Source organism: Pezoporus flaviventris, unplaced genomic scaffold (genome assembly GCF_033815535.1).
Source record: "Pezoporus flaviventris isolate CSIRO_AGI_PZ_B2104156 unplaced genomic scaffold, CSIRO_AGI_Pfla_v1 ptg000047l, whole genome shotgun sequence".
Taxonomy (NCBI): domain Eukaryota; kingdom Metazoa; phylum Chordata; class Aves; order Psittaciformes; family Psittacidae; genus Pezoporus; species Pezoporus flaviventris.
The window spans coordinates 8,761,415-8,783,935 of NW_026892595.1; the positions used below are offsets into that span (position 1 = coordinate 8,761,415).

A 22,521-nucleotide genomic window follows, 5' to 3' on the forward strand; every position below is an offset into this window, starting at 1 on the left:
AGCACTAGATAAGAGTGCTGTTAACCCACCTCTGAAGTACTAGCAGATGGCCTAGCACGACATGACCCCAAGCCCTCCTCTTCTGAGGGAGATAAGTGGTAAGGAATAGCTAGCTCTTCAAATGGAAAGAATTTCAGCTTTCACACCCCATCTATTCCAATACTCTGACATGGTAACACATCAGGTGTGCCAGCAGCACTGGTCTGTCACTGCCCAACACATAGAACCACCAGAAGCAGGTACCAAACACAATCAGGGATACAGAGCCTTTGAAGAAAAATCATGCACACCAGTCTCTGTGGCGCAATCGGTTAGCGCGTTCGGCTGTTAACCGAAAGGTTGGTGGTTCGAGCCCACCCAGGGACGGGCTCCCTTTTGAGGCCTGATTAGAACCTCATGAAGCCCAACAATGGGAAGTGCCAAGTCCTGCCCTGGAGAGCAACAACCCCAGGCATCAGTAGATGCTGAAGGCCACCCCATTGAAAAGCAGCTTGGCACAAAAAGACCTGGGAATTCTGCTCGACATCAACAAGGCTGCAAAGAGTCTCTTGGGCTGCACTAGGAGAAGCATTGCCAGCAGGTTGAGGTAAGTGATCCTCCCTCTCTCCTCAGCACTGGTGAGGCTACACCTGGAGTGCTGTGTCCAATTCTGTCCAGTACAAGAGAGACATGAACATACAGGGGTCTCAAAAAAAGTCCACAGGGACAATTAAGGTATAAGAGCATCTCTTCTATGAGGAAAGACTGAGGAAGCTGGGACTTGTTAAGCCTCAATGAGATTAGGTTCAGGAGGAATCTTGTCAATCTATATAAATACCTGAAGGGAGGGAACAAATGGCAGAGCCAGGCTCTATTCAGCAGTGCTCAGTGACAGGACAAGAAGCAACAGGCACAAACTGAAACACAAGGGATTCTATCTGAACATCAGGAAACCTTTTTCACCAAGAGGGTGACCAAGCACTGGTGTAAGCTGTTCGGAGAGGTTGCGGAATCTCCCTCCTTGAAGACACTAAAAAGCCATCTGGACGCAGTCCTGGGCAGCCTCCTCCAGGTGTCCCTGCTTGAGCAGAGGGGTTGGACCAGGTGACCTCCAGAGCCCACTTCCAACCTGAACTGTTCTACATTCAGCATACTGTTCAGGGAGAAATCCAAATCAAATTACAGACAGATGTGATCTCTGACCTCTGGCACCCAGAATACCCAGTCAATCTAGAGCTTCAGCTTTAATTTCACACCAACCTCAGGCACTGTCAGTATATAAAGCCCAGCTCTTGTTTCCATAGGCATCCTTCCTTCTGTTCTTCTGGATGACATCTGTCTACAGACTTTTTGTGTCATGCCTACCCTGAATTAAAATAATCCACTTTTTGAAAGTTCAGAGATGATTCATAATCTTTAACCAATATAAAATATTTATACATTATGTTCAATATTATTGTTTGATATTATAATACAACATATTTTGTGTATATGATGAATTATACATTATTAAAACTGCCATCACACTTTGGGCAGCTGTTACTGCTCTTCCCTGAGACTCAGTTTATGTGTTTGCTCCTAATCCTAAATTGTAATGAGAAGCTGCAGAGACCTAGCTGTGTTGAAGAAAATCTTGACAGCCACCCTCCTCAGATCCAAAAGTCCACCCTGACAAGCATTAAGAACTGGGAACCATGCACTTCTGTCAAAAGGACTGAACCAGACTTGCTCCCAGAACCAAGTAAATCCAGAGTTGATGATACATAGAAAAACACTAGAAAAGTTTTCTTCTGATCATGACTTGACACTTCTATTTTTAAGGTTTCTTCTGAGGTTTCAGTTTTTTAAGCTTCCAAAATAAAGTACTAGAACCCAAGAGCTCTAGAACTTCAGGAATTTTGCTATCGCTGTACGTAAAATGCGCATAGATCCTACAGAAACCAGTAATGTGAAGAAAAAAATCTTCAGTTAATCATCACAACCATTTTAACTCAAACAGAAAAGACCAGACATTACTCAGGCACAAGGACAAACCTTCTTACTCTTGCATTAAAATCAGCCATAGAATGTAAGCAGGCAGTAGTCTGGAACCATGCCTTCACAGTTCTTTGCCTGTACAACCCTTCATCAATTTTTAATGTAGGTGCCACAGGTACTCAAGAGCAAGGTATGCGGAAACCTCACCAAACCAGGAACAGTTTTAATGGAGAGCTTCTCTTCTTTTTTCCCCAAAAGCTAATGCTGTTGGACAGAGACCAGGAAAAACACCTTGTGCTTTGCTCTTGAAGACTCAACTACTTCTGAAATCCATGCAATGATATGTCTGGCAACATGAAAAAGCCCTGGCCATACTGATGCTCCTGCATACCTTCATGAAGGACAGCAAGACACTGGCAACTAGCAAAGGAGCTTTGAAAAAGAGAGCACATAGAGGCTGGATACAGCACACAAACATTTAAATAGCAGTAAATTGTGCTGATCACAACACAAGCTGCACAAGTTCTGCAAGTGTTTGAAAAAATGCATCCAGATCACCCTCAAAATATGGAATTATTATACTAAACTACAGGGCAAGATTAGAAGGATTACTGTCATTCACTATATATTGGGTTACTGGCAAACAAGGAAACTAACAAAATGAAGCCTACAGAGCGGTTACCACTGTGGTATGTGATGGCAGCAAGAACACTGTTTCCTGAAGTTCTGCCAAGGCTGATGAGACAGTCCTTGGTATTGTTTGGGGACTTATTGAACTCACATTTTCATTTGGTTAAGACTTACTTTGAGCCAGCTGTTGATGTCATTACTGCAGCAGGAGAACAGGAAAGGTGATGCTGTAGTTTGGATAAAATCCCCAACAGCAATAATAAAAAGTGCATCTTGAAATCTCCACCAGAAGCCTGTCCCACCTCCCTTCTTAAAATACTGGAAGAAGAAATCTGAGACAAAACCATAACAACACTTTATAGTATTCTCAAGTGTAAGTTCCAAGAAAATACAACTGCTGTGCCATATGCTTCCAGGCCAGCATGAAGACTGCCCAAACCCTTTGCCAGCCACAAGTAAACTGCTAGTTAGTATTTTTAATATTGACTACAGAGTAAAAGAACTGGAAACAACTTCAGTTTTAAACTATTTTTCATGATCACTTAAGATTTCTCAGTTACCTCATTTCGGTTTAGTATCTTCTTATAAAGCTATCTACCATAGAAATGGACACATTCTTGTTGCCTGATGAAGAGCAAACATCTTCATCTGTGTATCTGTCTCCATTATCTTTCAGCTACCCACTGGGGTAGTATGAAGGATCACTTGCGCAAACTTCTCTGACCACGAAACTCAATATTCTACACAGATGTAGGCTTCTATCAGCATGAAGCATAGGTTAGGATACAGCTTGCAACAGTTTCCCATATGCCTGCATTACAGCTACAACAGTGAAAGTCCACTCGGAGATAACAGTGATACAATTCTGACCAGCAAAGGGGAAAACCAACGTGGGAAGTAACTGAAGCCAAATTCACTGTAACCGATACTGGAAGTGCCAGAACCCATCCCTCCAGTACACAGCTTCTTGACAGAGCAATGAGGAAAGGAGGTGAGGCACTAGGAAAAGCTATTCCTCAGGGACATAAATGAGCATGCTTGAAAGACAGTGATAGAAAAGCTATTTGCAAGTCAATTAGAAAACACCTGTTTTGGTTTTTTTACAGGAGCTGCCCCACTCCTCTCAGTCTCACTAAATGTACTGTTTGTGAATACTCCTCTCCCCAGAAAAATTTTGCATGGAAAGAACGGAGCAAATTATTTGCTTCTTCTGCAGAACAATACCTGCTATTCAGAGGACCTTGCAGTGTTGCCAGATCTGGCAGAGGCAGAATGAAAGATGAATTCAGGTCCTGTGACAAAACGATCTTTTGTGAAAACCTGAAAATTAAGTCTCTTCTCAACATACAGATGCACCCTGACTAGGGGAAAAAAAGGTATGGAAGTAAATTACAGGCAGCATCTGTAATTCATGGCCTATTGTAGCATTATGATACTTGCCCGCTATTACTGAAAACATATTTAAATAATTAAGTTAGAGTTTTAATGATCCTGGAAGTCACCTCTACTGCCAGCCTATAAAAACCAGAATCCTCTGATCTCAGATTTGCTCAGTCCAAATATTCTGCATGAAACAGCAATACAAATCTAGCATTTTAATGCAATATGTATGAATATCTAATATTAATTCCATTTACATATTTAAATTATCCTACTACATTAACACTGCTATAGATACAATATTTGGTAAAAACAACTAATAAGGTTAAATGTTCAAATTTTGGTATTGTTTCCTAGCAAGTGTAAAACAATAGAAAACAGTTTCCATGTGAAGAATAAAGTCTACTTTAACAGAAGCAGCCAAGACCAGCTGCAAAATACAGACCATGTGTGCTGACATTTACACAAAACCTTGCAGTAATAAAAGGTTGTGTCACTCACTGTATTTACAAGGAACTGCCCAATAGTTCAGTTACTGATTGCACTATCGGAATTGTTAAAGAAACAAACAAACAAACAAAAACCCCACCCAAAACACAGCCACACACAACACCACAGCATCCTTGTCATGTCCTTCAGAAATCAAATAATTTGTCCTTAAGAAGTGGCCTTGTTTAAATTGCATGTGCTAGAAAATATAAAACTACAACAGGATGAGGTTAGAAAAGTTGAATATTGTGGAAAAAATTTATTAGTCTATACAAGTCCTCTGAAACAAACCATTGGCTTTGATACAGTAAATTCAAGTGAATACTCATTGCAATAGTGTTTTCCCATACAGAAATCAGGAAGTCCTATAGCTTCCCATTTATAATGTCTGTGATAGGAAGTTTTATTTCTGAACGAGTAGCTGCACAAAGCAGACATGTGATAGAGATCTTCACAGCCACAGTGAGCTACAGTTTGAGATAAAGTTATATTACAAACACTTAGGAAAATTAGGCATCTGTACTGAAGTGTGGCAAACTGATTCACAATGGAAGAACAAAGGTGTCACTCAGACCCCTTGCCAATAATGAAGACTTTCTATAGCAAGTCTAGAGCAGACTGCATCATAAAAACCTAGAGTGCAAGAGTACCACAAATTTAGTATATAAATATCACAGGATTAAAACTCCAGTTAAGCTATCAACTGAAGTAATAATTAAAAAGAAAAAAGGGTGTCTGCCAGCTTGCAAAGGAAGCTTCCAAAGCATCTCTTCAAGAAGGTGCTGATACCAACTACAGCCTGTGCCAATTTGTATTTTAGACAGCTCTGCTGAAAGACAGAAAATGATCAGATTTGTCTAAGTACTGTATATTCTTGCTGGGTTTGATACCATTAAAAAAAAAAAAAAGCATTTAATAGAAGAGATGAAATGTAACATTTATAGCTCACACTGTTTAAGATCTGTGCACACTATATAGTTCTATAGTTTCAAGAGCATTTAAAAATAAGACGAAGCGCAGATAATGCAGTAATGCTTGTTAAGATTTGTTTAGAATAGTTACACAATGAATGTATACAGTCATAAAATTTGTAGTGCATTTGTTCTTGCACATTATGCTACTTATAAAAACCTGAAGATTGCAAATTGGGCATGCTTACCATAACATTTTCAAACTGGGAAAGCTGCAGAACATTGTTCCTAGAAGTGTTCATTGCCATGATACAAAACAAGTATGTGCAAACTGCAAGGTCCCTAAAAACAGCATTTAATGAGTTTATGTACAGAAAGATGTCACTATCTGTTTAAATACGCAAAGAATAAGCTTCCCAAAGTTTATAACATAGAACAATATCCACCACATGCTCCTCCTCCTCCATATCCTTCTTCCTTGCTTGATAATTTTACACCTCTGTTTTGGCTCTCACTCTCCCACAGTCCAGGAGTCTGAATGATTTTTTCAACAAGCTCTTCAAAGGCACACTGTACACCATCACATGTTTTTGCACTTGCCTCTAGAGAAGGGATGCAAGAAGTCAAGTGTTAGCATAACCTGCAGTAACTCATTTAGTGTTTCTCCTTCAGTTAAGTCTCAACCAACAACCTAGATTTAGGACTTCTACAATACATTCTATAACAAAATAACAGTGCCAAGATTAACAGGTATGAAGATTTCTGTCACCACATAAGGCAGCACACCTCAGACTCTTGAATGTCACTATAATCTATGACGACAGCTATAGCTGAGCCTTATTTTCTGTGGAAAACACTTCAGCAAAAAGAAAGGAGGGTTCTACTAACTTACAATGTCGGATAAACCTGGTTGCTGTGTATTGAGTTCTGTGTATTAGTCAGAACTGCTGTACCACCACACCATAAGCAGCAAGAATCCATACTGTAAGATTCTGGGTCAGCCTCCATGATACAACCCACCTGACAAAAACCAGTAAGGGATCTCATTTTTTCCACAGTTTGCAGAATTCTGTGTAATTTCACTTTGGCTAAGACAAAAAAATTTGCTTAAAGAGTATATTATGAGGACAACAGATACCACCTGAAACTGTTCAGTCCCTTTAGGGCTTGCCGTGTTGTCCTACAGAGCCATGCAGATACTTAGCATAGGTAGCATGCAGATATATATACTTATAGTTTAATTTTCATGTTTCTATTCATCTTCCATGCACTTAACAGCTTGTGCCTTAACTTTGAACTTCTATTTCCACATACGACATATGCAGCAAAAAACAAACTCAGCAAGGTACTAGACAAAGACAGTCCTTAGTCAGAGATGAGGAACGTAACTCTCACTACAGGACATGTCAATGTACTGCTTTGCTACCAGAGTCATCCTATAAAGCAAGCCCTGCTGATCTTTAAATGAAGCATGTAATAAACTTATGCATGAGAATCACTTCACCACATACTTTATCATCATGAGGCTTTGCCTACAAAACCCATCTCATTTTGCAGTAAGATGAGACCAACATATTTGCTCCAGTCATGATTACATCATTATTCAATCCCACCCACCATTTACAAGTTAATTATATTCCCAACTACTTTTACATCCCAGCTCTAATACAGATTTCTGTCAAGTACCAGCTCTTTGCTACACCAAAAGCTGGCCACTGGTAACAGGCTTCCCTCTCTCATTTAGCTTATGATTAATTTAGCAAGTTGGCTGGAAACAGAAATCAGACAAAACTCCAACCCTAAACCAGGTTTTGTCAGACGACAGTAGTCTGTTTCTGCCCTTAGTCCTTATGAATTTCAGCATAATCATCCCCAGTTAGAATAGGTACCTGGACATATTTGGAGACAATTAAAAAAATGGCGGGGAATGCCTGTTATCTTTGTACCTACTGCAGCTGAGAAGTATCGTTAGTTTGATTGTATGTATAAAGACTATCAGTCCCACAGAGTGGTACTTCTCATTACATAACAAAAATCAAGTAAGATCCCTGCAGGTATCTATAACATACCTATGAACAACATGGAATGTTTTCTTGCAAATTTGAGACCTTCGTTTCTGTCAACTTCACGGTTTTCCTATAAGACATAGCATTAATATGCATTATTAACAAAATACACCAACAGAATACTTATTGCAGTTGAATTTGGTTTACCTTATCAATCTTGTTTCCAACCAGCATTTTCACTATGTCATTCCTTGTGCAGTATGTTTCCAGTTCATTTAACCAGTTATCCAGCTTCACAAAAGTATCTCTTCTTGTGACATCATAAACTGAAAAATATTAGCAATATTATTCCCATACTATTTTTTCAAGAAATACAGCTTATATTACAGAAGTAACACAAAACATGGCTTTTTTTAATTAGAAAACTAAAGGAGTACTCAGGATTCCAATTCATGTATTAAAGCAAGAACTGGAAAAAAGGTTGAACATCCACCAGCTGAGATTACCAATGATACTAATGCAGAGTGACTCTAAAATTCAGTCATCTACTGTTCGTGGATCAATTTATCTTGAAACATTCTAGCTTACAGGCCAGACACTATGATTCTCCAACAGCTGCAGACTCCAGAAGTAGGATACTTATTTACATCACTACAGCGAGCATACGTAAAGAGTACAGCATGTCCTTCTGCACCTGAGTTAGTGATAATCAAGACCTGTTTAACACCACTCCTACAGCTACTGATTTGACTAAAACTGTAAACTGATCACTGGTATTTATAAGGGTCTGGTGAACTACTGATTTTTCAGCATTTTAGTGTTTCACACTATTTAGCATGTGTGTGGGATATAAGTAATAATCTGCTAGGAGCAGAAAGGGCTCACAAAAGCAAGCAGACTTCGTTAAACCTAAAATCAACTACTCAGCAACTACCCAAGAGCTACTATTTTATGCTATGAAAGTATTTTATCCTTCATTCTCACATCCTGTGTGCAGAGAGGCATAAATGGTTGGTTTCAGTTAAATCTATAGCTTTGCACAAACAACCTTATTTTTAGGAAGTTGTTAGTCAGGAGATTATTAAATAAAACAAGAAAACAAACAGAAAGAGCAGAACTTTCTAGCTCCCAATCAGCGTTTGCTTACTTTTACAGCTTTCAAGAATAAGTGGCAGGATCAGTGCCAGCAACTAGGTGACTTGACGAAACATGCCTTGACAGTATTTTCCTACACCAGGAAATTACCACAACTCAGACCTGGGAAACAGCACATACAAACCAAAACCTAACAGGAAGTCTCACAAGAGAGGTTAATCAAAGTTAAAAAATTTAACTGGACACAGTATCTTACCAAGAATCTCTCAAGTCAGACACAACTTAAAAGAAAAAAAAAAAGAGAATAAAAGCAAAACAGACTTACTTCCCTGCCCTTACTTTGGCTATCTCCTCATTTCTAGCAGTGGAAAAGTTATTTAATAGATTTCCATGTATGAAAGAAAAAAGACACTTCACTATGAAGCTGCAATTACGGGTTTTGGCCTGGTTTTCTCCCACATAGATTGATGCTTTTTACGCTAGTCTTTTTTAAGTGATACTGACTGTCACTCCTATCAGTATGGAAACACAAACAGCTGAAAATCCCAGCCAAACTCCACAGTGTTTATACTAATTTCATTAGGAAAAAGGAACAGGGAGAAGGAAAAAAAAGTTGCGTACACACTCATACAGAAAAAATATACTGAGAAGTTTTTTTTCTTCTTTTTCCCTGACTCTGTGCTTAGTAAGCACAGGCAAAGACCAAAGATCATAAAGAAAAGTCATAGCAGCATAGGGACAGCTCTAAGCTATACCTTCAAACAGCAGTATCTTTCAATCTCACGCAAAAATCAGTGGTTCTCAGGCCAATGAGACTGACTACATCAACAAGACAGCAGGCATCAAAATAAAGATCTAATATATCAGTTGCTCAACACTGATACAATGATTTTCAGCATCAATTAAGATATTATAGAAAGCTTTACAGGTTTGTATAACTCCAATGTATGAAAACCCCACAAATTTATTCAAAACAGCATGCAAAGCTATACTTACCTAGGATAACACCTTGTGCACCTCTATAGTAACTGGGTGTTAATGTTCGGAACCGCTCCTGACCTGCAGTGTCCTAAAAAGCCATTCAGAACAATCAATTATTCCCAACTTGAGCAGAATCCAGTTTCTCTCTCAGGTATTCTGCTTTTAATGAGCATACGAACTAAGGTCCAAAGTATATTCCACTAGCAGATTAACTGAGTTTATACCCTCCCTTGTTTTACTACATGTTAACTTTGAAATTTTATGTTGTCTGTCCTGGGAAACACTTTTAAACTGTTAGCTGTAGGTAAGTAAGTGGACTATGTAGCAATAAGATAGCCAGTTCTGCAGAAGCATTTATTCTGCAGCTAGCACACCAGCAAGAAAGAAGCACAGGTGCAGTACTAAGATTTTGCAACAAGCATCAAAACCCATGGCAAGAAAACCAGTTCCCTCACTTCAATCACCCTGGTCCAATTGTATTTGATTCTGTGCCAGGGTAAACACATTTAACATGCTATGACAGAGCAGAAGCAAAAGAAATAAGTCAAAGGCTTTTCTTGGTTGTTAAGGGAAGTTGAATTTACATCCCCAAAGTGTTAACAGGTCTGAAGAAAAAAATACCCAAGTATTAGAATACTGTTTTCTTATTAGAGATTAAGTTACAGTGCACACTCATTGCAGACTTTATGCACAGATTTAAATAACTTCACCAGTAACCCCAGGTTAGAAGCAACACAGGAATTACTGTGGATTCAAAAAGGTTCCCTGCCAAAGAACCTGAATAACTGAACTGGACTTCAAGTCAATCAGTCAATCCCACATATCTCAAAATGGGTTTGTGTCACCATTCAGCTTTAAAAGCTTCTATTTTCCAGTTTACTGCAGAATCATTTCTTCATATTCACCAATATGAAAGAAGAGAAACCCCAAGTTAGGCCTATGTAACATTTTTCCATCCAACAATCACTAATCATTCTGCTATAGGTCTAGTTTTCCTCCTACCTATGTATTTTTCTGACAACTTGCTGCAGTTATTTTCCTGGTCAAACCTATTTATTTTACTGATGATTACTATTGTCACATCAAGACATAAGTCCTGTTTGTTAGTCAAGATATGAAACACCTTCGAAGCACCAGAAGCATGGCAATATATATTTCACATTCCACTACTACTTCCCAAGAAATAACATCTTGCTTATCTTGGACATCTTGCTTATGAGAAACATGGTTTTACTCTTGCCTGCTACAAGTCACAACTAGGTCTGCATATTTAAAAGGTGCTTCAAGTCACACAGGTGTGGAGGTTGGTTTGCAGAACGGAGAATGTTTTAAAAAAAGACTTGGAAGTACTCTTCTTTCTTCACTTGCCATGAATTTAGAAGTTCCACTTTTAACAGGAGTACATGCTAAAAACCCTGAAAGCTAAGATTACAAACACTGCCTCTCCCTCCTTCAGATGCACCTGCTACAAGAAAGACTGATGTCAAGCCTATAAAAACCCTTGTACGAGGGCTATGATGTTTTAGGCTAAAATCATTTTGAGGTAAAATTTGAGCATAAACTGAGCATGCAACAGTAATGCTTAACCTATTAATACTACTGAATTTTGCCTAAGACATTTAGGTTAAGAAGTGCACCCTTTTAAAACCTGTTAAGTATAGACAAGAATGATGCATACAGGGAAGTCTCAGCTTAGTGAGGGCTAAGACTTTGGAAGCTAAGCAATAAATTACTCATTGTAAAGGAAATCTAGGAATGGCCACATACACTGTGTTAAAGTCTGATTCAGTACCATTTCATTTCTCCTTTTCCCTACTCCTATCACAACCAGACTTGGAATGAGTGCTGCAGAAGCAGCTCAAAAGCAACAGAAGTGCCCAATTAAACAGTTGTTCCACAGTTAATTCCACCTTCTGAAGCATTCATTATTAACCTCTCACTCCTCCAAATCACCTTCATATTAAATAGAAAAGTATTCTATACAAACCACATTACACAAGCCATCACTATTCCTAAGGCAAAGCAATATATTAAGAACTTAGGAGACACGTACCCATATCGCCAGTTTAGCTTTGTTTCCATCAACAGAAATAGTTTTCACCTTGAAGTCCACACCTAGAGAAGGAAATATATTTCAGTTCTTCAAACATACTACAGCTATTTTTGAAAGAGAAGGTAAAGAAAAGAAAAACTGAGAACAAGTTCTGCTTTGACAGGAGCAGGAAGAGTTAAGTTTCATTGGCTATTTATGAAAATTGCTCCTAAACTCACTGTTCTGCTGCAAACAGGATTTTGCAAAAGCCTAAGGGCCTTTTCAGACATTGACTCAAAATGCAGTAAGTACTTATGGAAGTAAGGCAAATACTACATTTCCTGTATTAAAGCACATATTCCATGACAAATATTCAAGTTTATAATTCAAACAGGTTAACTTATATTTTGTCACAAACAAAAGAAAGACTAGGAATAATGTGGGGGCCTACTAGGATGCTGGAGAAGGACTCTTCATCAAGGACTGTAGCAAATGGACAAGGGGCAAAACGTTGTGATCTGAACAAGTGAGATTCAGGTTAGATATAAGAAGTTCTTCACTGTGAGGGTGACGAGGCACTAGAACATGTTGCCCAAAAAGTGGTAAATGCTCCATCCCTGGCAGTGTTCAAGGCCAGGCTGGACAGAGCCTTGGACGACATGTTGTAGTGCAAGGCGTCCCTGCCCACAGCAGGGGGGCTAGAACTATCTGGTATTAGGGTCCTTTACAACCCAAACCATTCTGTGATTCTATGAACTTTCTATTTGTTACTCATACATGTTTTCTCCTTGAGTATATCCATCACCTTGAGGAACAACATACTTTCAAAATAAAGAAGGAACCTGCATTCAGGTAACTATACACTCTGTTTCCTATCTTAAACAACCTGATCAAGGCCCATCAAGGTGATCATGCAGAGGTAAACCATATAAAGACACACTCATCTACTCTATGACTCTATCCTGTGAGAAGTAATGTTATATGACAATAATTCCTCTAATAAAGATGTCAAATAAGCTTTGAATGAGTTGAACACATAGTGTATCTCTTACAGGGATTCCAGCAATACCAGGAACTCCCCAGTCCCATGTTCCATGACCAAGAATTAAATAACAAAACAAAAAATGTCAAGCCAAGGTGTGTAAGATGTTAATGACTGCAAATTTGAAGGATATAGCAACACACATCAGTTTGAAAGGCTGAGGACATCTATGATCCATTTTACTGTAATTTAATCCTTAGGTTACCAATAACAAATAATCCAAAGTATGTTTCAATTATTTCAGAGCGACTCACTCCTCAAGAGGCAGCAGCCCTGAAAGAAACTAGTAGTGTGGAAAGTTGATACACTTGAAAGCTGTTAACATAAAGGTAACAGCAATCTTTTTGCACTTTGACTTACAATGGTAGCCATCTACTACAAGAATTTTTGTTTAACTAATCTTATACAAAACATTTAAGCAGGGCATCATGATCAGCAAACTGTGCTTATAGTTCCAAGGCCATGCAGATTACAAACAAGCGCAAACAGCTGCCAAAATATGTTCAACTTAGCCACAGAGGGTATACAGGATGCTTAAGGAAACGCACATTGCAAGCAGGTTTACAGCTCACTGCAACTGAGGTTTAAAAGGTTTTTTTTTTTCCTCTTTATTTCAAGGAAAACTCTACCAAGCTACATTAACTTTTACAGTAACTGAACAGAACTCTGTTTTTTCAGGGATTAATTCCTAGTCCCTAACCTAGTTTATCTCTTCTTTCACTGTAATTGCGTATTTCTTTCCATAAACTGTAAAATTAGCCATTGCTCAGCCAGGATGTCCAACAGCTCAGAGTGCATTCTTTTATCAATTAGTCTGACATTAAAACCTGTAGCTGCAGATATTACAAGTCTATCAGACACTTAATGCAACAAATCAAAGGTATGTCATAGTACTTTCAAGAAGGAAAACTTTCTTCCTTAGGACAAATGACTAAAGGGTATTTTGAAGCCACAGTATCCTTCTCATTCAGTAAACAGATTCACTATCTTGTGCCTGAACAGTTAACAGAACGTACATATACACCTTTAGTTAGCCTTGCTGCTGGCTTAAAATGAACAGATGCTTTAAATTCTGCATAAGCAATGCAAGTAAATCAAGAATTTGAAGTAGTGAATAAATCCCATGTGTGACAGACTTACTATTGAAAAGCAGAAGTATTAAAACTACCTAAGAGCACATCAAAGTATATCCTCTGAAATAATCAAGAGATGGCAAACATAATTCTAGCAAAGCAAGGAGTTCAACACATATAAAAGTAAGTTTAAAAAAAAAACAAAACAAAAAACTTTCTAATAACTACATTTTTTATTACTGATCTGCCACAAAAGAGGAAAAGTAGAAAAAATGCAGACTAAGGAAATCCTGTTTAATTGAATAAACAGGGTACTTATGTTCCCTAAATACTTCAATGAAACACAGACATATTTGTGTGGCATGTCAGTTCTGAGCTTTCAAGAGTGATGTTTCTACCCTTGACAACAGAAAACAGACAGTGATTTCCACCATGCCTTGAAGGAAGCCAGAAGCAAGACAGCTCTACAATACTGTACTCCTGTGTGTTGACACCTACAGGACCTGGCACTACACGCTAACCTACTATGGACTTACAGTCTGCAAGGAATAGCTCTGTTGCCTGCATGCTGCTCTCACATTTAGCTCAATGTGCCATGCTGTATTTACAGAAAGTATAAAATGAGCTAGAGTGTATTGCTTGTGAGGTAGGTAACTGACAAGTTGGACAGCTTAAAGTTGGAGGACTCCAAGTGCAAGGAAGGCTAAAAAGTTATGAGAAATCAGATCTGTGCAAAACATCACTCATGAAATAGGAACTTCACTGAACACTTATCTAGAATCTCTCACAAAAACAGGAGGCAAGCAAAGATAAGCATAAGCAGAAAGAACAGAAAATACTAGGGTATATATAGTCTAATAAGATCCATGTGATGAAACCCAGCAAACATGCCAGAGAATGCAAGGAAGACAGGTGATCCTACCACAGGCAGAGTAGGATCTGCCAGTAGCAAACCTTGAACTGTTGCTATGTAACAGCCAACACTTAGCTACCACACATTGCTGCTGCGCATTTTTGACAAATCCCAAAGAATTACTTCAGGGAGTAATTCCTTAATTTCTCAAACAGTGCACCGATGCCAGTTTTTGTAAAGAGTATTCTGTTGTATGAACAGCAGAATGAAAAACCCAATAAAGATGCCCACACTGACACCAAATTAGTCAGTATTTGAATTGGTATTCAAAACATGACGCAAGCTAAAGTAGCTATTCTGCACTGACTTCCTGGCCCATATGGTTGACATACCAAGAAAGTGACGTGATCTGAAGCATGTATTGCGTCAAAACTACTTAGATTAGAACACAAGATTGCCATCTTCAACACCTGGTCTGCTCCACTCCCATTTCTTTCCATGCTATCTTCCCTCATGAACTGAGGTAAGGCTACTTGCACAAGTACAATTTTATGAACAGTGAAATGAACAAAAATAGGCCTCTCCCCTTGGCTGCTCAGTGCTTTATGTGAAATAGTACTCCTGTATCTTACTAACATTAACAAAAATTGTATCAATTTATTGACTTCTTGAGCAATCAGACACAGCTGGCTTTGTTTGCCAACAGCTGAACAAAAAAAAATTTATACAAGTCCTGAGCCAGAAGTCTTCCTACAGAGGTAGTGAAAAATGCAACTGAAATGCATTGTGTGTAAAAGTCTTCTCTATTTTTGATTACTTCAGTTAATTTGGTACAGAGCTGCAACACTTTCTTTAAGTTTCATTCTGCTTCATTGGACAGCCACCTATATAGTATAAACTGCATTCTGGGTCACAACTCCAGCACAACTGACTTCACTGTTGGTAGGTATCATACTAACACAGCAAGGATATCACTGCTTTTTTCCCCAGCAGCTCATAGATTCTTGGCTCTCTTCCCTTCTTCAAGACTGAGAAGTTACTAAGGGGTTAAGCAGGAGAGAAAAAGCTACATTGTAATTTCCTCCCTATAAAGGAGAAGCAGAAGCCACACAGAGCCTAGTACAGTCTAGTAGCGCCAGGATTTGCAAGACCTAACATCCCGTTCCAGGGGGAGTCTTCAGTCTTCTCAAGATAGCTACCAAGTGTCATATTACATTGAACACAAGTTCTGGGCAGCAATATTGCTGTTCAAACAACTTGAGAGTTATCTTGCACAAAAAAAAAAAAAAAAAAGAAAAATCAGTAGGTGATGTAGCAGTAGCTCTTACATTTCTATTTTAGCCGGAAACACAGGCAACCAGGAAACTGCAAGTTGTTCCATCAGAGCTTTTTACTGCTCATACCTATCACTTCCATTTTCATGGTGAAAGGTGACACCTCTGTTTTCCCAGCCAAGGATACATTTTTGCATAAAGAGGAGAAATACAGGCCAATACAGTTAGAGCTCTAACCAATAAGAGCTGGATGCTGGAACTGCATCAACATCATGTTTTCACTATGAGGAACCAGACATGTCTGAACTTCACTACCAGTCAGGAAAGTCTGAACAAGCTACAGTTTTGTCCTGAAGGAGGTATAAATTTTTCTAATGTAGCATCAGCACAATACTTACCAATGGTTGCTGCAAGTTCCGGGTCAAATGTATCATCTGTGAATCGCAGCAGAAGGCTGACAAGAGGGGAAGAAAAATAAGAGTTGCTATTACTGCAGAATAGCCATAGCTTGCCCAAAGTTTGTAAATTACAAGTCTGAAAGCAACAACAGGATCATACGACTAAATAAAAACACAATTCATTTTTCCATAATTTCTCTCCTACAACAGCCAAAGAAGGGAACATGAAAAAAACACAGTAGACATGCTCTGCTAGAATAGCACAGGCCTCTTCTATGCCTAGAATCATAGAATAGTCAGGGTTGGAAAGGACCTTAAGATCATCTAGTTTCAATCCCCCCTGCCATGGGCAGGGACACTTCACACTAAATCATGCCACCCGAGGCCTCGTCCAACCTGGCGCGAACACTGCCAGGGATGGAGCATTCACAACTTCCATGGGCAACCCATTCCAGTGCCTCATCACCCTTACAGTAGAGAACGTCCTCCTTACATCCAATCTAAACTTCCCCTGTTGAAGTTTTAACCCATTACCCCTTGTCCTATCACTACAGTCCCTAATGAAGAGTCCCTCCCCAGCACCCCTATAGGCCCCCTTCAGATACTGGAAGGCTGCTATGAGGTCTCCACACAGCCTTCTTTTCTCCAGGCTGAAGAGCCCCAGCTTCCTCAGCCTGTCTTAGTACCGGAGGTACTCCAGTCCCCTGATCATCCTCGTGGTCCTTCTCTGGACTTGTTCCAACAGTTCCATGTCCTTTTTATGTTGAGGACACCAGAACTGCATACAATACTCCAAGTGAGGTCTCACAAGACCAGAGTAGAGGGGCAGGATCACCTCCTCCGACCTGCTGGTCACGCTCCTTTCGATGCAGCCCAGGATACAGTTTGCTTTCTGGGCTGCAAGTGCACAGTGAAACCAGCTCATGTTCAGGTTCTCATCGACCAACACCCCCAAGTCCTTCTCCACAGGGCTGCTCTGAATCTCTTCTCTGCCCAACCTGTAGCTCTGCCTGGGATTGCTTCAACCCAGGTGTAGATCCTTGCACTTGGCATGGTTAAACTTCATAAGGTTGGCATCAGCCCACCTCACAAGCATGTCAAGGTCCCTCTGGATGGCATTCCTTCCCTCCAGTGTATCAACCAAATCACATAGCTTGGTGTCACTGACAAACTTGCTGAGGGCACACTCAATCCCACTGTCCCTGTCACCAACAAAAAGGTTGAACAAAATCTAGTCTATAACCCATATGGCTCTTTGAAAAGAAAGCACCAAGTTGTAAAATCAGTTGCCTGAACATTCACATGGTCTGCTTCTCCAAGCATTTTACTTCTACCTTATCCTATTTTGGTTGTCCCAGAATTCAATACAAGAGATTTTCTTTTCTTTGAAGTTTCATATTGCCTCACCCAGCATCTCTAAGTTTGAGAGAAAAGTCAGCTTCTCACCCCAGAAATAACTCTTTGACCTGGACACACAGCAGAACAGTAAGACATCTCACCACTGTCTTACCATTTTTTATCTGTTTATAAGGACTGTCACACAAACATTTCCCCCTATCCTTATGGATACATTTGCTGCCGGAAGAGCAGCAGCTACAAATAAGACTCATCAGGACATCACACTGGAGTAGTAGGGTCCCTCAAAGAAATGCCCTTAAAGCCACTGTACCTGTGCCAAATGTAATTATTTTGGCAAGAGACAAAGACTCAGCATACGGTTTTTAAAATCAGCAGCCTTATGCCTCTGTGGCAAGTGTATATTACCATGTGGCAGGCAGCTGTTTTGCTATGACTGACAGCTTCTATTCATTTCCACACCAGACAAACAAAACAAAGCCCTATTTATTTTTTGGTGTGTCCTTGTCCCCCCATTTTTCCCCTCCTCTCTTCTTTCTGCATGCGAATCTAGCTGCCAAGTCCTTTTTAGCATTTGGACACAGTCCTGCATTGACAGAAAAGCAACTACTGAAATTCTTTTACTTCAATAAGGCTGGGTGACAACTCCAAAGATAACCACAGACCAACCTTTTTTTCCCTACTGCAGAACCCCTAAATCACATGATAGCTTTATTTATCAAATAATAATTAAAACTTTTAAAAGATAATAATCACATCAGTTTTTACTGGTACCTTCAAACAGTTGTATCAGGACGCTATTTAAGAGCAGCTATTTTTAGTTGCAACCAAGACTAGTTTCACTCAAAATAGACAAAATATGGAACCCCCATTTTGCCACCAGAATAAACACATCAGTTTACAAGTCCTGAGTTCTAAATCCAACCAACTTCTTTCCCCACCTTTCTTTCATATGCAAATATCCTCTTTCACAAAGTACAGCACATTCACAGGGACCACGTTTAAGGCAGCATTTGGTTCAGTCAGGACTCCAGCCACTTACTGTAACTTTGCTAATACAAGCTTAACATCTGACTTTTTCTAAAGTAACAGGCAAGCGACACAAATTCAGGAATACTTCAGAAGAAAGTTTCTGTACCTGAACAACAGTAGTGTTATTGTTTCATAGCAATTTATTTTCTCTACATAAAGTCTCTTTTAACAATTTTACTGACATAAAGAAATAACCACATAAGTAGGTATACAAAGCCATTGTCCATACTATCTGTCTGAGGATAAAAATTTTTCCATATGGAAAAAAAATAATTTCCATTTATAAAAGATGACCTCAACTAAAAGAAATTTGCTCATATGTCTGTCACCAGAGGCCTACTGTACTAGATTACCAACTCAGTAGGCAATGCAAAGGAGTGGCTCACAGATTTTTAACAGATACATTTGGAGGTTTTTGTTTGGTTTGGGCGGGGTTTTTCTTTGTTATGATTGCTGTTGTTTTCTGTTTAAATAGCAATTTATATGTTATTAAGGGTCATAGTAGAAATTTAATCACTGCCATAAAAATCACCAAATCCAACATGACTAGCATAGTACATTCTCAGATGCCATTTATATCCCACTTCCTTTAGTAAGAACTAAGACACTAACATAGAAAAGTTAAAGAAAAAAATACTAGAAGGCACAAAAGGTAACTTAGACCAAAGCCATGAGAAGGGCAGGGCATGGGAAGGGCGGGGAGGAAATCAACCTCAAAGTTCTCGAGAAACAGTATAACTAGCAGAAGAATCAGTGGCAGAACTATTTCACTGCTTATTTTAGACGTCAGTGTGCCCCTTCTGCACCCAGTGCGGGGTCACTTGTGACTCTACATTTATATATTATGTACAGGACTAACCCCAAAGGGACAGACACCAGTGCCGCCCTCCCCTCTCGGGGCCGGCGGCCGGGGGAGGGCTGCGGAAGGGGCTGACAGCCCTGGGCGGGGACAGCCTCTCGCCTGAGGAGGACTGGCTGAGAAGGGGAGAGGAATCCCAGCCGCAGGGCCTACACCTCCTCAGGGTAGGCCGCGGCCAGGCCGGGTGGCCGCGGAGGCAGAGGTGGCGTCGTCCAACACGGCACCACAGGAGGCTAGGCCGGGCCCGGCCGGTGCCCCGCGTCATGGCAGGAGAGGCTGGGGGAGGCGTGCGCCCCCTCACCTGGATTTGCCGACGCCGCTCTCGCCAATGATGAGGATCTTCAGGGTAGTCAGCACGTCCTCGTCCATCCCGTCAGCGCGCCCGGTCCGCTCCGGCCTGACTCAACCCCGACCGACGCTCCCTGCGCAGGCTACAGTGGCACGGCCTGCGCCTGCGCAGCCCGCCACCCCTGCCCGAGCGCCCCTTCGCTGCCTGCCCTGCGCATGCGCCTCAAGTGTGCCAGCGGCGGGGGAGAGGCAGAACATCGCCGCCCCGGCGGAGGGTGCATGCGCGGGGAGCGGGAGCCGAGCCGAGCCGAGCCGAGCCGAGCCGAGCCGAGCCGAGCCGAGCCGAGCCGAGCCGAGCCGAGCCGCGCCGCGCGCCCGGTGTTTGTTTACAGCGGGTTGTGAAGAGGGGCTGCTACCTCTCCGTGAGGTGGAAGCCCTGCTACTGCCCGGCGACCCCGGGGTGTGGGGCGAGGGGACTGCCCATGGGTTTTCAGTGTCTGTTGTTGTCGGGAATCAGGGTCGTTGGAGGAAAGAAATCGGGTAAAATTGCAGGGAAGGAGAAGACTAGCAGCACAATGGTAGCTGGGCAGCTCCCTGTGCTGGAGCAGAGCAAGCAGCCGCCTCTCGAGGAGACAGCTAGTCAGGAGCCCACCACCAAAAAAACCTAAGGGTCGTTTGATCAGTACCTCCTCCTATGTCCGTCAGAGTGAATGGCACTACATACTTTTCTGGCAGCAGAATCTGCCACCCTCCATTAAAAGCCCTAAATGCTCTTCTAAATTTGTTTCAGATGTTTGCCTCTTTATAACCAATGTGGCTAACATGCTGTCACGCTTGAAACCTACCTCAGGCCATGTGTAAGCAAGTGCAACTCTTAATCAAATGCATGTCTGATGTGGGTCTGAAATGCTCCTCGGCCTATGCTACAGTAGTTGGGCCAGCTGTTCACGTCCAAAGATGAACTCCATAATATACGAAATGGCCTTAGGTTCTTGTGCAGTCACACCAAATGAAAGAGATGAAGCCATGTCACAGTCTGCACAAGGCAGGTGTGCCTGCGGGTTTTGTCAGCATGCTGGCTGCAGAAGGCACAGTTCTTCTAGCAGAAGCCCGGGTTTGCTGGGCAGTTGCCTTCAACCGAATTACAGGGTCAACAGAGTAACCGTTGTTTTGTGTCTGTAGTAAACACTCTGGTGCCTGGCTCCTTCCCCTTGCAGAATGTGATCTCCTGCCTCTTTTACCCCAGAAAACCAACTCCCAGGATAAGTGCAATAACAATAATTATCCTATTAAATTACGGAGGCATATTCTGTAATTAAACATGTGCAACTGCCTGGCTGTGTTTATATCAGGCCTGTGCCTGTTTATTAGTAATTATCAGAGTTTTATTGAAGGTGTGACTTAGTTTTCGTGGTTTGGATTGTGTTTTGCTGCCATACAAGAAAGCAGTATGTTGATACTCTAGTTTTTGCTGAAGCATATTGGAGCTATGGGGTTTTAGTGTGAAACAGGATAGGAATTAGAATTTGGAGAGTGGACCCAAACAGCAAAGTATTCTACTAAGGATGCTGAATCCCAGAAAGTGTTTGTATTCTGGGACTTGATTTCCCACCCCCCACCCCCCCAGTGTAACCATAGAATCAAGCTATTCAATATGGATATTAGTCCTGATTCTATACCTTACTCAGAATGAAAGGCTGGCCAGGATGGCATTCAGATTCTTGACCTTAATGATAAGCAGACACCAAAAAGCAGTCAAAGCGTGCCCTAACAGCTCATGCTATGGATGTGATGCTTTAGACCTTCCTAAGCATACCCTCTGAGAGTAGGTGTTTCTCCATGTTGTCCTCCTTCACATAGTTCTCTCAGTCTGAGATTGGATCTGTGTGCTGCAGTCAATTGCCTGTGTATCTGTTTTAAGTCTGAAAAGCTGGGCCATGTTGTACATTTTTCATCCCTATTATAGGAGGCAGTGGTAGTAGATGATTAAAGTAGCCCAAACCTAGATCCTTCAAAATAAGAGCATTATTTATTCACTGAAAGATGTGCAATAATCAGGGCAGAATCATAGAATCATAGAATGGGCTGGGTGGAAAGGAACCTTTTAAAGATCAGCTAGTTCCAGTGTCATTGCTACAGGCAGGGACACCTTCCATTAGACCAGGTTGCTCAAAGCCCCATCCAGCCTGGCCCTGCATCACTAGCCTGGCCTTGATCACTATCAATTCTTTGTAGTTTATTGAAGATGAGCCACATCTTGTTTACAAGAATCCTAATTTTACCTCCATATTGCCTTTTTCATCCCAAATGCGCTTGTTTTCCTGTTTAGCTTTTGTAGGGTTTCTTCAGTGAAGCCATCTCCAAATTGGGAGAGACTTGTTGGGAGACTAGTCTGCTGTAATTCTTGGGTGTCTGCCTGTTTTCTTGCATGCTTTTCACTACTCATCTGGAGTCCTCACTCATGACAGCCCAATCCCTTTCTTTAATAAAGCAGGAGGTTCATTTTGTTGTTTTTTTTAAATTTTTATCATTTACTATCCCAGTGATCACAGCCTCAGATGTGGGAGGGTCAAGCCATAACAGCTTGGTTAACCTCCTTGATAATTAGTCTTCCTAGAAGAATACTTGGAGGTCTTTTGACTGCATCTTTTTATGCTATGCTGTTTCCTCTTGATTTCTTCTCAGTGATCTCTGGATTTCTGGCAGAATGCCATCAAGCAGATCAATTTGTCTGCATATATATTTGTAAATAATTGTGCATATACTTTCCTTATTGTTCATACACTGCTAAGGGAAGCAGTCTGATGGTAGGAAACTAGCATTACTTGTTCCAAGGCAGCTTGTCAGCATGTATGGAGTAGTATAT

At 40.8% G+C, this 22,521-nt stretch overlaps 1 protein-coding gene and 1 non-coding gene across 2 annotated transcripts; one reads left to right on the forward strand and one right to left on the reverse strand.

Annotated features, from left to right (window-relative positions):
• Positions 1–292: 292 nt before the first annotated feature.
• On the forward strand, positions 293–366 carry TRNAN-GUU (transfer RNA asparagine (anticodon GUU)). The gene has a single exon. It is a non-coding gene; the product is annotated as a tRNA-Asn (tRNA).
• Positions 367–4,680: 4,314 nt separating this feature from the next.
• On the reverse strand, positions 4,681–19,860 carry RAB18 (RAB18, member RAS oncogene family). The gene is made up of 7 exons (XM_061468183.1): positions 19,669–19,860; positions 16,121–16,176; positions 11,502–11,563; positions 9,464–9,536; positions 7,580–7,698; positions 7,436–7,502; positions 4,681–5,968 (listed from the first exon to the last, which is right to left on the reverse strand). Exons 1-7 carry the CDS (start codon positions 19,734–19,736, stop codon positions 5,790–5,792), a joined length of 624 nt encoding a protein of 207 aa, XP_061324167.1. The 5' UTR covers positions 19,737–19,860; the 3' UTR covers positions 4,681–5,789.
• Positions 19,861–22,521: the final 2,661 nt, after the last annotated feature.

Excerpts from the sequence above, each read along its gene's own strand:
- RAB18 (XM_061468183.1), bottom strand. The coding sequence starts at position 19,736 with ATGGACGAGGACGTGCTGACTACCCTGAAGATCCTCATCATTGGCGAG. Across the intron at positions 7,699-9,463 it reads TGCACAAGGTGTTATCCTAG|TTTATGATGTCACAAGAAGA; the intron begins GTAAGTATAGCT and ends AATATTTTTCAG. Across the intron at positions 7,503-7,579 it reads TTGGAAACAAGATTGATAAG|GAAAACCGTGAAGTTGACAG; the intron begins GTAAACCAAATT and ends TATGTCTTATAG.